The sequence below is a fragment of the Theropithecus gelada genome, chromosome 16 (assembly GCF_003255815.1).
Source record: "Theropithecus gelada isolate Dixy chromosome 16, Tgel_1.0, whole genome shotgun sequence".
Classification (NCBI taxonomy): domain Eukaryota; kingdom Metazoa; phylum Chordata; class Mammalia; order Primates; family Cercopithecidae; genus Theropithecus; species Theropithecus gelada.
Window position 1 is genome coordinate 34,180,320 of NC_037684.1, and position 17,097 is coordinate 34,197,416.

Sequence of the window (17,097 nt, forward strand, 5' to 3'; positions counted from 1 at the left end):
CCCAACTGATTCTTGTATTTTTAGTAGAGACAGGTGTTCATCATGTTGGCCAGACTGGTCTCGAACTCCTGACCTCAAGTGATCTGCCCGCCTCGGCCTCCCAAAGTGCTGAGATTGTAGGCATCAGCCACCATGCCTGGCCAAAATAATCCAAATATCTATCAAGTGGGGAATGGATAAACAATTTGTGGTATAGACGTACGAAGGAATACTCAGCCATAAAAAGGAATCAGCTATTGCTATATTCAATGACATGGATGAATCTCAAAAGCTTTATGCTGAGCAGAATAATCCAAGCATAAGAGGCTACATACTGCATGATTTCTTGATATAAACTTCTAGAACAGGCAAAACTAACATATAGTGACTGAAAGCAGAGAATTGGAGTAGCCGTGGGCTGGTGGGAGAGGGTTGATTGCAAAGAGGAACAAGGGATCCTTTGGGATGGTGGAAATGTTCCATGTAGTCATTGGAATCACCACAAATGTGTTATACAGGTGTATAATTTGTTAAAACCCAAACTATGCACTTTAAAATGCATGCATTGGCTGGCCGTGGTGGTGCACGCCCATAATTCTAGCACTTTGGGAGGCTGAGGCAGGTGGATCACCTGAGGTCAGGAGTTTGAGACCTGCTTGGCCAACATGGTGAAACTGTGTCTTCACTAAAAATAAAAAAATTAGCTGGGCATGGTGGTGCACACTTGTCATCCCAGCTACTTGAGAGGCTGAGGCAGGAGAATCGCTTAAACTGGGAGGCGGAGGCTGCAGTGAGCCGAGATTGCACCACTGCATTGCATCCTGGTAAACATAGTGAGACTCCATCTCAAAAAAAAAAAAAAAAAAGAAAAGAAAAAACATACATTTCATTGTATATAACAACAATTTGGGGGAAAAATAAATATTATGTTGGCCGGGCGCGGTGTCTCAAGCCTGTAATCCCAGCACTTTGGGAGGCCGAGACGGGCGGATCACGAGGTCAGGAGATCGAGATCATCCTGGCTAAAACGGTGAAACCCCGTCTCTACTAAAAAAAACCAAAAAACTAGCCGGGCGAGGTGGCGGACGCCTGTAGTCCCAGCTACTCTGGAGGCTGAGGCAGGAGAATGGCATAAACCTGGGAGACGGAGCTTGCAGTGAGCTGAGATCTGGCCACTGCACTCCAGCCTGGGCGACAGAGCGAGACTCTGTCTCAAAAAAAAAAAAAAAAAAAGATTATGTTTTGTTTCTCTAATGGAATTATAGTAATGACACTTCCACCACCTGGGATGGTGTTTAGAACCCCAGCAACCACTGAGAGTGAGCCTGGACTGAGCACTTAGCACGTATGTGCCAGGCACCCCATCCAGCCCTTTCATTCATTGTTTCAATTAAGCCTCAAGCTCGCCTCTCAGACTGGTATTCTCCTAACCCAAAGCTCAGCAAGGTTAAGACAGTTGTCCAAAGTCACACAGTTAGCAACAGGCAAAGCTGGGGTTCACTGTCTTGGGCTTTCATAAACTTCTCTGTACTGTCCCTAGAGAGGAAAGAAACTCAACCAGTGCAGAGGTCACACACTGAAGAAACATCACCAAAGTTAACTATGATTTAAAAAGTTGCATCCACAGAAACTATTTCTAGTTACGAAGACATTGGGATGACTTAAAGACTGGATTGGGGGCCAGGCATGGTGGCTCACACCTATAAGCCCAGCACTTTGGGAGGCCGAGGTGTGTGGATCACTTGAGCGACCAACATGGCGATCAACATGGTCTCTATTAAAAATACAAAAATTAACCAGGCATGGTGGCACGTGCCTGTAATCTCAGCTACTTGGGAAGCTGAGGTGGGAGAATCCCTTGAACTTGGGAGGTGGAGGTTGCAATGAGCCAATATCGCGCCATTGCACTCCAGCCTGGGTGACAGAGCAAGACTCCATCTCTAAATAAATAAATAAATAAATAGACTGGATTGAGTAACTGGGCCTGTCTTGTGCCCAGCTCATCACATAATGCAGTGCATTTTCATTTATACAACATCACAGAAGTTAACATTTGTGGAATTCCTAGGCATTCAAAGCCAAAATAAAAACTCTTCGGCAATCCTGGACTTCCAGAACCAGGACCAGCCCTGTTAGCGTTAGGGAACCTTAGCACCTCCAGGTGCTACTGACCTTGGAGATGAGTGATTTGATGAGGGACAACACAGAAAGTGTCCTAGAGCCAGGACTAGCTCAGCCCCTGACCTCTGGTCCTCCTCCTGTCCCACTGCCACCATGCTGTTCTGTGAGCCAAACTGACAGCCTAGCAGGGATCAGTGCATCCCGTCTCACTACTGAGGACAGAAAAGAATGCATGGCCTTACCCATCTCACTACAGCCAAGAGGGTCTAAAAGAGTCAATTAAGCAGGGAAGGGAGGCTTCCCTCCACCCTCACCCTCTGTAGCCTCTCTGCAGCCACTGCTGCCCTGGAGGAATCATACTGTCTCAGCACTGGAGGCTGTTCCCTGTAGGTTGAAGGGCCCAGACTGGAAGCAGGACAAGGTTTCTATTCATCCTCCCCCACCAATTCGCTGTGTGACATTGGGTTACTCACTGAACCCTTCTGACCTTCAGATTCCTAGTGGGAATTATTTACACCCATCCGACATGGCTCTGGAGGAAGGGCTCTGAGGAACAGATGAGAGAGGTGGCTGTATGAGAAAGTGATTTGGGCTGGGCATGGTAGCTCATGCCTGTAATCCCAGCACTTTGGGAGGCCCAAGCAAGTGGATCACCTGAGGCCAGGAGTTCGAGACCAGCTTGCCCAACATGGTGAAACCCCGTCTCTGCTAAAAATACAAAAGTTAGCAGGGTGTGGTTGGGGGCACCAGTAATCCCAGCTCTCAGAAGGCTCAGGCAGGAGAACTGCTTGAGCCCAGGAGGTGCCAGTTGCAGTGAGCCGAGATCATGACACTGCACTCCAGCCTGGGTGACATACCGAGACTCCGTCTCAAATAAAGAAAAAAAGTGATTTGGAAACTGCAATGCTAGTTATGTTGTTTTGGTTTTGTTTTGTTTTGTTTTTAATCACCATTAACAGAATTAGGCTCTAGGCTCACTCAAAAGCAGCAGAACCAACAGCTGGCTCACTGTGGTTTGGGATTGGGGGGTTGCCTCACCTGAAAAATTGGGATAATAATGCATGCTGCTTGAAGCAGTGAGTTTTGGACCAGAGATCCTTCTGGGGTCACTTCCAACTCTGAAGTCTATGATTCTATGATTTCAAAGAGCCCAAGAAGATTGGCCTCACCTGCCTTCCTGATGTTTACATATTCTCTTATCAGGATGCCAAAGCACTTCGTGTTATAATCAAATGCAAATGACTGCAGAGGAACAAGCACTTTGCCTCACTTTCCCACTACAGTGTAGATGACTGATACCAGATTCCTCCCAGAGAGGAAATGCAGATGGGAAGCTGGGAAACCTGGTCTGAGTCACCAGAGGGTTTCTTCACTGAGCGCTCAGGCTGAATCCTGTCTGTTTCCTGAGACCAAACACTTAACATCACGAGGCCCCAGTTTTAGCTGATTCTCTGAGCATCTGTCCTGCTCCCAAGATTGGGGTGGTGGCGGCTTTTGTGTCCTTTGTCAGCTCATTCCAGCTGGGCTCCTGACCTGGAAGAGGTGGCTCCGATACTCACTCCTCCCAGCTCTAACCCAGGCCTATTTGACCATCTCACCTGTCATTTTCAAGGCTGCTCCATCCATGTTCAGTTACCTCAAATTCTAACCGCATGCACTGCTGAGAACACCTTTCCCTTCCAAGACAGCAGCTAGGGTGGTCCTCCTGGAACCCCTCTCCTCTCATCCCACCTGACTCTTGCCCCATTTCCAACCATAAAAACCAAGTAAACAAATGAATTGTGGAAATGAGCCAATGTGTAAGAGAATATAGGTACCATTTTCCCCATCCCTTTCCATTCCAGCTCAGAAAACTGTTAGGGCCAGGACATCAAGATTCTATACCTGGTGTCCTTAATGAAAACAAACTATCCAAGCCCGGTGGCTCATACCTGTAATCCCAGCACATTGGGAGGCTGAGTTGGGTAGATTGAGGTCAGGAGTTCGAGACAAGCCTGGCCAACATGGTGAAACCCCGTCTCTACTAAAAATACAAAAAATTAGCTGGGCATGGTGGCACACACCTATAGCCCCAGCTACTCAGGAGGCTGAGGCAGAAGAATCGCTTGAACCCAGGAGACGGAGGTTGCAGTGAACCGAGATCGCATCACTGCACTCCAGCCTGGGTGACAGAGGGAGACTCTGTTTAAAAAAAAATAATAAAAAATAAATAAAATAAAAATAAAAGTCACTAGCATTAGTTGAGCACTTACTGTGTGCTAGACACTGTCCTAAGTGTTTTACACATACTAGGTCAATCCTCTATAAAATAGGCAGTATAATCTTCATTTTACAGATTGAGAGACTGAGAGACAGAGAAGTTAAGTGACTTGGCCAAGAGCACACACCTAGCAAGTGGCAAGACTGACCCCAGAGTCTGTGCCCTAGTGATGACATCCTGCCTGCCAAGGCAACAACCATTCCTTCAAGCCTGAAATATTTGGGCAACAAACATGTTGTGTACTGCTCTTCGGATGGATCGCAAAAGGATCAGTCATGTCAAGTTCAGCCTCTTCTTTGTACAAAAGTAGAAAGTGAGGCCCAAAGACTGAGTGGTCTTCCCATGTCATTAGCAAGCTGAGCCCAGAGCTAGGGTCTGGGATGATACCCTCCTCCACAGCCCAGACATGTTTTCACCAGGGGTCATGACCTGGAAATTAGCCCACAGCCCTTACTCCAACCTGTGCAGAACTTCTCAGACCTTTACACACCTCTCTCCGGCTACTTCTTCGAAGCAGCCTCTAGCAGGTCACTTGCTTGGTATTTTCTTGCCTTTGCTGTATACACCCAGACTGCAAGCCTCCTATTGATTCGGGGTGAAGATTTTAAAAGGAGGCAAGGCTTAAAGTAACAGGCTGTACATATTGGAGTTGGCTTTGGGTGGAGGGTGGGAAGGTGCCTTCTTACCCATGATACCCGCCCCCATCCTTCACCAAATCCCTGCAATTCAGGGTCAGAGAAGAAGGGACTTGGAAACAATTGCCCTATAACTTTTGATCCAAACATTCCCCTCATAGTTCCTGTCCCTCTCTCTCCCCAGTGTCACCTACCCCACTGTCTCCCCAGGTGTCACCCACCCCACTGTCTCCCCAGGTGTCACCCCCCACTGTGATCCTCCTTTTCCAACCATGTACACACACACATACAGACACACACACACACACACAGGGCCCTCTCACTCTTTCCGGTGTTCTCCTGAGAAATCACCCCATGCCAGGTCTGAGATGTGGTCGGGTTTCCCCAGCGCACGGTTCCTTCCTGCGTCTCCAGCTGGCGCTCTCACGGTCCGAGGCTTCCCCCATTCCCCCTGCACGCGCACGATCCTCTGCCCCGAGACCGGGAACAGCCCGCCCCACCCATCCACCCAGCCCTCTCGGTCTCCGCTCCGCAGGGCGAAGGCGGAGGGTGGGGAAGGAGTCCGAGGCAAGGACGGCTCGACGGAGGCCAGGATGGCGGCAGACGGGGCACCCGCGTGAGGATCCCGAGAGGGCATCAGAGAGCTGGACTGACGCCTGAACGGGCGGAGCCAAGACAGACGGGGCAAGGGTCCGAGGCGTGCGCAGAGTCCAAGACCCGGCGGGATGAGAAGAGCGGCGGCGGAGGGGACCAGAGACTCGGACACTGAACAGGGCGATGGATTCGGAGTCGGGGAAGCAGGAGACCGAGCTCAGGGCGCGAACTCTGACTGCGAAGTGGGCTGGGTCGCGCCAGGCTAGGGTCTGAGTTCGAGACCTCGGCGGGGCCAAGGACAGCGGGAGGGAAAATTTGGCCCAGCTGTAGTGGAGGAGGGAGAGGCGGGCGGGCCGGGGAGCGGGCGGGGGGCGCGGCGGGCACTGACCCGAAGTAGGAGGCGGCGGCGGCGGGCAGCGCCAGCAGGCAGAGCCCGGCCAGGGCCAGCGCGGGCGGGGGGCGCATGGTGCCGGCGGCGCGGCGCCCTCTAGCATCTCCTCGCGCCGCTCAAGCTCGCAGCGCCGCCACCAGCCGCCCGCCGGACTTTAAACCAGGTGGGGCGGGGCAGGCGGCGCTGGGGGAGGGAGGAGATTGGGAGGTGCCCCAACCCCGCGCGGCGAGCCCCCCGCCCCATTGGCCCCGCCGCCCTCGCTCCGCCCCCTCGCGGGTGCGGCCACCGCCCCGACCCCGCCACCTCCCCGCCCCCATTGCCCCGCCCTCCGGCCCCAGGTGAGCGCTCACCTGGCGCCGCGCCCGCCCGAGGTCGCGGCGGCGGAACGTGAAGCCCCCCGGGCCTGGAGAGGCGGGGAGGAGGGTACGAGGCGGGGACGGAGGAGATTCTGCCTCTCCGGGGTGGGGCGGAGGCAAGCGCAATGGCTTCTCCGAGGTAGAGAAGGTGGAGGGGGAGGAGGAGGGACGCATTTGGAGTCGGTGGAAAACCCGGGTCATGTCCGCCCTCCTGCCCAGCGAGTATGGGTCTCTTCGCCGCAGCCCCCAGACTCAGGGCAGAGCCAGGTCCTGACGCAGAACCGCTCTCTGGAAGCGGGGGAAATGCACGTCCAATGGCTCGGAGGACCCTGTTGCCAGGCAGAGTCTTGGTTAGAGGGGAGAGAGGAAAGGGCGCCCTGTTTTTAAACGGGAGAGTGACTGTCACTGGCGAGGTGCACAGCGTGGGCCTCCGTGGGCTTTTGACAAAATGCTGCTGATATTCCCCAGCGCAGAAATCCAGAGTGGACAGTGGGGCAGACAGAGCCCTGCGGGAGGAGGGACCCACTTTCCAAGGTGTGTAGATGCCAGAATCTCTGGTAGATAGGGTGGGACCTTCAAGTGTTGGGCCCCAAAGTTCTGTTTTGCTTATTGTTTTTTAAAGTTTAACCCCAATTTCTGCAGCGAAGGTGCAGAGATCAAAGCAGTGGGTGGTACCTGTCTAGAAAGCAGACATACAACCAATGACCCAAGTGAGAGTTAAAATGTTTTTGAGAGTCTCGAACACTAGGTTAAATCAAGCAAAACAAAATATAACTTGCAATGAATGTCAAGATCTGCATGTAAAGTTTCCAAAAAATTAGCCATGCATATGGAACATCAAGTGACAGCGACCTTGGCTTTTCAGTGGACACCAGCATGGTAGGGGGCTGGGAGAGGTGTTGGGAAGATGGTGGCTACTGTGTTAGGTGGCATTAACAGAGGAAGTCCCCCCCCCACCGCCCCTTTGAGCTGCTTTGAGCTCAGTTTCTCTGTCAAATGAGCACAGTGATTAGATGATCTGATGATTCCTAGCAGCTCTGCCAGCCCTATCAAATTCCATGGTTCTATTTATTGAGGCCACATGGCCCAGTGTAATGTGCAGGGACCTGGAGTCAAATCATGTGAGTTATGAGCCCCATATGAAATATGGATGATGAGAAATATCTAACAGGATTTTTGTGCAGGTAAGATGTTCAATGCCAGCCAGGCACCGTGGCTCATGCCTGCAATCCCAGCACTTTGGGAGTCCAAGGTGAGAGGATCACCTGAGGTCAGGAATTCGAGACCAGCCTGGCCAACATGGTGAAACCCTGTCTCTACTGAAAATACAAAGACATTAGCCAGGCGTGGTGGTGCATACCTGTAATCCCAGCTACTCGGGAGGCTGAGGCAAGAGAATCGCTTGAACCCGGGAGGAGGAGGTTGCAGTGAGCCGAAATCATGCCATTGCACTCAGGCCTGGGCAACAGAGCGGGACTCCATCTTAAATAAATAAATAGATAAATAAATAAATAAATAAATAAATAAATAAATAAATGAAAAGATGTTAAACGCCTTGCAGGTGCCGGCACCTAATATCAGTGATTGTTATACCTGCAGGCAGGACCGGGGTGTGATGCTGTTTACAACTGGTTCTCGAGAAAGGTTGACGGTGGTCTGATTTGTATCATTTATTGATCTCTGTGGCTTAAATATTCTCATCATGGCTGACTTCATGCCACCAATGTGGCATCGTTTCTGATCACTGGAGTTAGGAAGAGATGTGCACAGCTAGCCCTGCAGGCCAGCTGGACCCAACTCCAGCATATCACTGGTAAGACTTCGAACCATGGGCCGGGTACGGTGGCTCAAGCCTGTAATCTCAGCACTTTGGGAGGCTGAGGCGGGTGGATCACGAGGTCAGGAGATGAAGACCATCCTGGCTAACATGGTGAAACGCCGTCTCTACTAAAAATACAAAAAAATTAGCCAGGCGTGGTGGTGGGCACCTGTAGTCCCAGCTGCTCCGGAGGCTGAGGCAGGAGAATGGCGTGAACCTGGGAGGAAGAGCTTGCAGTGAGCCGAGATTGCGCCACTGCACTCCAGGCTGGGCCACAGAGCAAGACTCCGTCTCAAAAAAACAAACAAACAAACAAACAAACAAAAGACTTTGAACTATGACCACAGAAGCTAGAGCATGAGGGGCCTGAGCTGGACCAGTATGAGTCAGAGAGAAGGAACAGCCATGGACTGGGATGGCAGATAGACCCCACCAGGCCCCAGCCACACCCCCTAGGCAGGTGAGGATGGAGTGGGTTCGACTCAGGCTGCCCAGCTGCTCTTCCTGTTCTCATGCCCCTAAGCACACACAAGCATGATTGTGCATGGAGAAGGCAGGGCACATTCTCCCAAAGTGACACCTTTTCACAATTTCATGAAAGTTACATGTTGATGTCTGATGGGTAAGCCTATGAATCAAAGAGACTGGAAGAAGCACCCAAGACTCAATGGAGACATCAGTGGTTGGAGAGTGAGGAACACGAGGAAAATATTTAGATGGATGCTCTTGAGTCCTTGCCAGTCAATGGCATGGCCCCATCCTTGGGCTCCCTCCTCCTGATGTTAGAACTGTACCAGGTTTCTGTCTGCTGGGGTGTCCACCCAGTTTGCCCACGAAGGCTTCAGAGTTCCGCTTCTGCCTTTTTGGCCAACAAGGCTGCACAGAACTGCCCAGATAATAGCTCCTTCTTGCTAATAATAATTCCACAACAGCTCCTGTGTACCAAGGGGTGTGTGTGTGTGTGTACGTGTGTACACACATGCACATGTGCCCAGCCTGGCTTACGATCTCACTAAAGCCTCAAGCCCTCCGGGAAGCTGGGACAGTCATAACCCCATTGCACAGACAGAAAAAAACAGAGGCTGGGAGAGCTTACGTAGCAGGTGTAGGTGGGCCAGCTGTAGTGGAGGCAGGAATTGAGCCCAGCCCTAGCCCAGAGGTACTGTCAGTACTAACTGTGGCTCATGATTGGCCGTGGCTGGCTCAGAACTGCCCGGACACAGCCTGACTCACAGACACCTTTGCATTACACATCCTTACAAAGCATCGAGTACCTCCTAAGTGTCCATCCCCAAGGGGCTCATAGCCTGGAGGGGGAGATGGCAGTGAAAACAGATCATCCCTGCAATTGTGATATTACAGGATCCCTGAGGAAAGACATGGCGAGCAGCCCTTGGGACCTACAGCCTGTGCCATAAATGATTTGTTGCTCTGCCACCTTCCCTCTGCCTTGTGGGTTCCTGAAGGGCCGGCCTGAGTTTTACTTCTCTCTGTGTCTCCAGAGCCTGGCACAAGTCCCAGCACGTAGTAGGTACTCAGTAAACAAGTGTTGTTTTCAGCTTATAACCCTGGTTTGTGGCCTTTTCATGGCTATAAAGATGTATCATACAAACACATGTGTGCTCATGGAGACAGTCCTTCCTGGGCTCGGACACAGGCTCCATGGGGCACACACACTACAGCCCAAGTCCAGGCATTTGGTGACACACAGACCCCCATTGCTCCCCTATGGATATCTACATTCCTGGGCAGCCCCACAGCTGGTCCTGGGTCCACACGTTCACACAGGTATGCAAGAGAAGCATTCTTAGATATCCACATGCAGCTACCTGTCTCCATTAACCAGCCCAAGGCAGCCAGCACTCAGGACTGGAGCCCCCTCCTCCTCTTGTGCACACACGCACATGCACACACACACCACACTTTGGAAATCACAAACATCATGAGGCTGAAAGCTTTGCTACGGCCACACCAAATCTAGCTCCAGGATGTCTGCAGACCTCTCCTTCTTCTTCCTGGCACCTGCTCTCGGGCCAGCCCACCCTGCCTGAAGCAAACCCTCAGGAACCATCTGTCTTTGGTTGGCTCCAGATCTCCTGTGCCTCCTAAGTGGAAATGCAGTTTTCCAGGCTGGCTCTCTCCTCTAATCCCCTCAAACTGCACTGGAAATGAACTCTGGAACCAACAGGAAGTGGAACAGATGATGCCCCAGCAGCTCTGAGGGAAGGTGCCCATGATGACCGGAGACACAGCTGCCCAGGAGGGCTGGTCCTGGGGAGCCCAGACAGGACTGGTGTGGGTGTGGGCTCACCTGTCCCTCTCCCTGTCCTTCACCATCCTCCCTGTGACCTGGCCTTCTTGCCATAGCCTTATGATAACTGGCTCTGTCCTGACCACTCCCATCAGTCCTAGCCCCACATATTTGAACTGTATTGGCAATGCCCTTGCAACATTCCACTAGCATTGACTCTGGAGCAGTGCGAGGTAATGTGTGGGTCATGATTTTCCCCATCATACAGATGAGGACACTAAAGTCCAGAAAGATGAATGACTTCCTCAAGGTCATAGAACTCACTGGCTCTCACTGGATGGGAGACTTGATTTTTCTGGAACACCAGACTGAAATAGGACTGAAGCTGAATGGGGAAAAGTGGGCTTCAGAATTCCTTCCAGGGAACTCACAGCCATGCCTGAACATGACAGAAAAGGGGGCAGAGAAGGACACCAAAATGTTAACAGTGGCTGCCTTGGAGGTTGGGAGTGTGGGTAAGAAGCAGTTTTATCCTCCTTGCATTTTCCTAGTTTTCTATGACAAGCACGTTTGACATAATGAAAAAAATTACTGAAAGTCGGGAGGAGACAAATACATAACAATGAATCTCCAATGGTGGAACTTCAAGCATTTGCAGGAAAGGTATTTGGGAGGCGCAAGGCAGTATTTCCGGACTGGAGTCCTCTGTGACCTTCACTCATCTGTCCTTCTGCAGGAAGCGCCCCTGTCCTATCTTGGGGCGCTCACTCCAGAGCTGGCAGAGCTCACCACTCCTCATGGCACTTCCAGTTTGAGGCCTTCTCACTTTCATTCCTCCCTCCCTCCTTCTTCTTCCTCACAGAACACTTTGAATTGTCTTGTGGGGAGAGTGTGGGACTGACCTTCTCTTGCCCCTTGCCTGTCCAAGGCCATTCTCCAGCCCTTGATCCAGCAGCATCTTTGAGTTCAGTCAAGGCAGGCTGAATGCAGAGAAGCAGCCCTTTGGTGTCCCCCCACCCAGCCATGCTTCTGTGGCCAAGGGCAGCTGGCTTTCTGCTGGAACCCCACCTTGACTGACGACTCCTGCCTCTGCCCACTCACCACGTTGGTTCTACAACCTTTATTGGCACAGCTGTACTTTGTTCCAGTGCCTATGTTGATATACACTGTCCTTGAGTTTGGGAGATTAGGATCCCTGCTATGTGTAGATTGTAGACACCTCAAGATCTGAGACCCTGTCCCCTGTTTCTTTTCTATCCCACACATCCTCCCATAGTGGTACTGAGTTTCAGCCCACAGTAAAAAGATTGTTAAATAACTGAATTAATGAATGAATAACTGAATGAATAAACATTGGACCCTGGAAGGTCTGACCTGACTTATCGATGGCTACAAACACTGCCCCAGATTTTATAATGTTCATGAGAGACAGGATGAGCCATCTGTACTGACATGGTTGAAACTAGCAGGAGTGCTTTGAGCAGTCCAGTTCTGTCTAGCAGTTATAGGTAAGTAAGTAGTGACTTGAAGGGGAAATCTCAATTTCAGATAACATGATCAGGCGTGGTGGCTCATGCCTGTAATCCCAACACTTTGGGAGGCTAAAGTGGGTGGATCACCTGAGATCAGGATCACCTGAGATCACCCTGGCCAACATGGTGAAACCCCATCTCTACTAAAAATACAAAAATTAGCTGGGCATGGTGGCAGGCGCCTGTAATCCCAGCTACTCAGAAGACTGAAGCAGGAGAATCACTTGAACTCAGGAGGCGGAGTTTGCAGTGAGCGGACATCGCACCACTGCACTCCAGCCTGGGGGACAGAGCGAGACTTGACCTCAAAAAAAAAAAAAAAGGCCGGCACTGTGGCTCACGCCTGTAATCCCTGCACTTTGGGAGGCCGAGGTGGTTGGATCACGAGGTCAGGAGTTTGAGACCAGCCTGGCCAAGATGGTGAAACCCATCTCTACTAAAAATACAAAAATTAGCCAGGTGTGGTGGCGGGCACCTTGTAGTCCCAGCTACTCAGGAGGCTAAGGAAAATCGTTTGAACCCGGGAGGCAGAGGTTGCAGTGAGCCAAGATTGCACCACTGCACTCTAGCCAGGGTGACAGAGCAAGACTCTGTCTCAAAAAAAAAAAAATTCAGATAACTCACTACATTGTCCCCATAAGTGGACTCACCTGTCCCCACAGGTGACATATATGTCCAAGCTCTGCTTGGGCACTGGGCTCAGCATGAATATAATCCCCACCCCAGCCCTGGTTACCACTTTTAGGAGCATAGAACACAGTGAGCTGACCTGGAGACCAGGAGATGGCTGGGCAGGTGGCACGGAGCATCAGGCCATTCTGTCTTCAACCACTGTGAAGTCCCCTAAGGGCAAAGCACTAGCGAAAGACTCTACACTGGGGTGTTTTACAACAGAAAAGGGTTCCACACAGGGCACAGCTATGGATACTGCTCAAAAGAAGGAGGAAGGAGGCCAGGCACTGTGGCTTACACCTGTAATCCAAGCACTTTGGGAGGCCAAGGCAAGTGGATCATCTGAGGTCAGGAGTTCCAGACCAGACTGGTCAACATGGTGAAACCCCGTCTCCACTAAAAATACAAAAAATTAGCCAGGGGTGGTAGTGCATGCCTGTAGTCCCGGCTACTCGGGAGGCTGAGGCAGGAGAATCGCTTGCACCTGGGAGGCAGAGGTTGCAGTGAGCAGAGATCCCACTATTGCATTCTAGCCCTGGGGCAACAAGAGCAAAACTCCATCTCCAAAAAAAAAAAAAGAAAAGAAAAGAAAAGAAAAGAAGAAAGGAAGGAAGGAAGGGAAGGAGGGAGGCAAGAAAACAACTTTCTTAGGGAAAAGAAGTTAAAAAAATAATGCCATAATTTACTATAAATAAAATCCTATAGATTTGGGTCTGCACAGAGGCATTCTCAACATTTTTTAGTTTGTTTTCATCTGGGTTAGTTCTTGCTCTCTAAAAGGAAGGATGAGAGGAAAGGGGTCCCATCTTGAAGTTCGTAGGTGCCTGGAGGAATGCAATTCCTTTGCAGTTAGTTTTAGGAGTCAGCCACCACCAGACCATTTCCTCCAGGTCATATTATCAGAACTGCAGGTACAAATAAGTTTGCAGGAAGTGCTCATTAACCATGTCCTGACTAGTAGACAGTTGGACCACAGCGTGTTTTCCTGAACTCAGGGTAGGACTGCAGTGGCCCAGCCAGATGTTTTTCTTTAAACAAAAGAGAGACTCGAACCTTGGTTTATCTCTGGGAAGCAGTGAGCTGAGTGTTAACTTATTAAAAAAAAAAAAAAAAAAAAAGTGGCTAACTCCACCTCACTGCTTATTTTCCATTTTATATAAAGTATAAGGCTGGATACAGTGGCTTATGCTTATAATCCTAGCATTCTGGAAGACTGAGGCAGGAGGATTGCTTGAGGCCAGGAGTTCAAGACCAGCCTCGGCAACACAGTGAGACCCTGCTAATACAAAAAAGAAAAAAACGTTTGTCAGGCATTGTAGCACCTGCCTGTAGTCCCAGCTACCCTGGAGGCTGAGATGGGAGGATTGCTTGAGCATGGCAAGTTGAGACTGCAGTCAGCCATGACGCCACCACTGCACTCTAGCCTGTGCAACACAGCAAGAACCCTGTCTTAGAAAACATAATGATAAAGTATGAATATATAATATTCAATTTAACATACTTTGAATAAGCATCTGGTGCTAAACCCTGGAGTAAGAGATAATGAAGTCAGTTCTTGTCCTTGAGGAGCACACAGTTTGTTGGGAAAGACAAATAAATACAGAGAGCATTCTGACATTTCTATATAAGTGTGAACTAGTTATTGAGCACTTACATTGCACCAGGCATTGTTCTAAGTCCTATAAAACTGCTAACCCATTTAATCTTCACAACATTTTACAAATGAGGAAATGGGCACAGAGAAGTCAAGTAATTGGCCAGCTAGTAAGCTTAGAACCGGGATTAGAACCCAGGGAGCTGGTACCAAAGACACATATTTAACCACTGTGCAGCAGTAAAGAGAAGAAAGTACCAAATAAGGCAGGAACCCAGGAAAGAGGACAATCAATTCATTGTTCCAGGTAACAGGTAGCTAAGACAATAGCGACTGAGATGCAACAATGTTTGAGCTAGATTTTGCAGAGTGATTTTTTTTTCAGTCCTTCTTTCTTCACTTTAACGGATGGAATAGTCCCTCCTAATTAGCCACACAAATGTTTGAAAAGAACCCAAGTTCTCCCACTGGCTGTCATTATAATTATATGGGTTCACCCAAGAAAGCATGCCTTTGCTATATTAAGGTCTACTTTGGTGTGAGAGGAGGTTGAAAAAGTGTTGGGAGCTTAAGGATAGAGAATGTTTTACCAGGTGCAGTGGCTCACGCCTGTAATCCCAGCACTTTGGGAGGCCAAGGCGGGCGCATCAAGAAGTCAGGAGATCGAGACCATCCTGGCTAACATGGGGAAACCCTGCCTCTGCTAAAAATACAAAAAAATCAGCCAGGCATGGTGGCGTAGTCCCAGCAACTCGGGAGGCTGAGGTGGGAGAATGGTGTGAACCAGGGAGGGGGAGCTTGCAGTGAGCCGAGATCATGCCACTGCACTCCAGCCTGGGTGACAGAGTGAGACTCCCTCTCCAAAAAAAAAAAAAAAAAAAAGAATAGGGAACGTTTTTTAAGCTAGCTAAGCCTTTCCAATCTGCTATTGATTCTGAAATATCATTTTCATCCCCCCCAGCTCCAATATTAATATCTACCCTAGTTTCTTCCTCTCTGATCTTGTCACCCAGGATGTGCCCATCTTCTTCCTCATGAGGGGCCTTCAGTGTCTAATGTGGCCTGGTTGCAATACCACATGTCTCCAATAGGAGTCACTGGCAACAACAGGATCATTTACCTGAGGTTGCATGAAGAGAACTCTGGGTCCTAACTTAAAATCTTGTCTCTGGCTTCCTCTGCGACCTCGGTTTCCTCATCCATAAAATGGATACAAACTGTCTGTCTTCGTCACAGAACAGTGGTGAGAAATGTGAAGATGAATGTGGACATCTTCTGGTGTGATTCAGAAGAGGTGCACTGTCTGATTTTCTATTAGCTTCTGTCCAGATGATTTCAAAAAACTAATCATTCCACAGCTACGTTTTGAGCATCACTCACCATGCCAGGCCATCTGTGGGATCCAGGAATTATTTCTATCTTTGCATGAAAGGAGTTTGAATAAAAGTTCAAAGCAGGGTACCGTGGCTCACGCCTGTAATCCCAGCACTTTGGGAGACTGAGACAGGAGGATTGCTTGAGCCCAGGAGTTCGAGACCAGCCTGGGGCACCATAGCAAGATCCCATCTCTACAAAAAAATTTAATAGCTGGGCATGGTGGTATGCACCTCTGGTCCCAGCTACTCAGAAGGCTGAGGCAGGAGGATGGTTTGAGCTCAGGAGTTTGAGGCTGCAGTGAGCCGTGATCGCGCCACTGCACTCCAGCCTGGGCGACAGAGGGAGACCCTGTCTGAAAAAACAAACAAAACAAATAAATAAATATTTAAAGCAAACTGTAACCCTGAGGTGGTAGAGCCGCAGCCCCTGCCCTGGGAATGATATTGGGGCGTGCAACAGTGGTGTATCTACCTCACCTGCGGCTGGAAGGCTCTCCTGACCAATAACTCATCTCTTCCTCACACAACCCAGTTTGTGCCTGAAGAAACTGAGGCACAGAGAGGCGAAGTGACCTGCCCAAGGACCTAGATACCAGCAACTTCCCAAGCCTATAATCCCAGAACATGGAGTGGGAAGGGGCGGTGTCAGAAGGCAAGTGGTGGGAGCGGACCGGGAGGGATGGAGGGGGAGGCCTCCCGGGTCCCCAGGCCAGCCCAGGCCGTTCCGATGGCGCCACCGCCGCCAGCCTTCTGCAGGAGCGCCCCCTGCCGGTCAGCGCTGCTTGCGGTGGCCGCGGACGTTGGAGGACGCTCGGCGCAGCAGGGGCTGTCCTCCCGCGGACCAGAGACCCCCCCACACACCGCAGAGGAGAGCAAGAAGGGCCCTGCGAGGTCGGCCTACCCCTTCACTTTGCACACGGCAAACGCGGAGCTCAGAGGAGGACGTGGTTGCTCAAGGTCTCTCAGCTGGATGCGGGCTTCCCCGTCCACCTGCCTCACACTGCAGAGCCTCCATCTCCCCTGCCTCCATCTACCCCGCACTCCCGAGTCCAGGGGGTCCTTTCCTCCCGGTCCTGCTCCCAGCCAGCCCCTAAACACCCCACCAGCCCCGTCTCCTCAAGGAACCCTCTGGCATTGCAGCCCCCGGCACTCCCTTCTCCGAAGCCCTGTTGCTTAACCCACTCTCAATTTGGAACATGGCTTAGTTGGCCTGTTGGCACGACCTTGAGGACCAGGGAGGGGCCTCTTTCTTTCGGATTCTCCACCCTCCCGCCCAGAGGTGCCTGGGACAGGGCTGAACTCTTAACTCTCACTCGGGGATGAATATTGATGCCTGACTTTTCTTCTTCCCACTGGGAAGCCTCGCAGCAGTGTCTCTGGTCCTGGACTGCCAGGATACCTAGGCTGGCCTTTTGGCTTTCCTTCCTGGCTGAGTGACCTTGGGAAAGTCCCTTACAATCTCTCAGAGCCTCCGTTTCTCCGAATGTACATAGGGAGAAAGCTGCTCTTTGGGCTGC

At 50.8% G+C, this 17,097-nt stretch overlaps 1 protein-coding gene across 1 annotated transcript in view; it reads right to left on the reverse strand.

Moving 5' to 3' along the window:
* Positions 1 to 6,111, reverse strand: part of WNT9B (Wnt family member 9B) — a 30,563-nt gene extending 24,452 nt beyond the window's left edge. Inside the window, exon 1 of the mRNA XM_025363126.1 lies at positions 5,978 to 6,111. Within this exon, the coding sequence (XP_025218911.1) occupies positions 5,978 to 6,054 (77 nt within the window). The 5' untranslated portion in view covers positions 6,055 to 6,111. The remainder of the gene's footprint in view (positions 1 to 5,977) is intronic.
* Between the last annotated feature and the right edge of the window lie 10,986 nt (positions 6,112 to 17,097).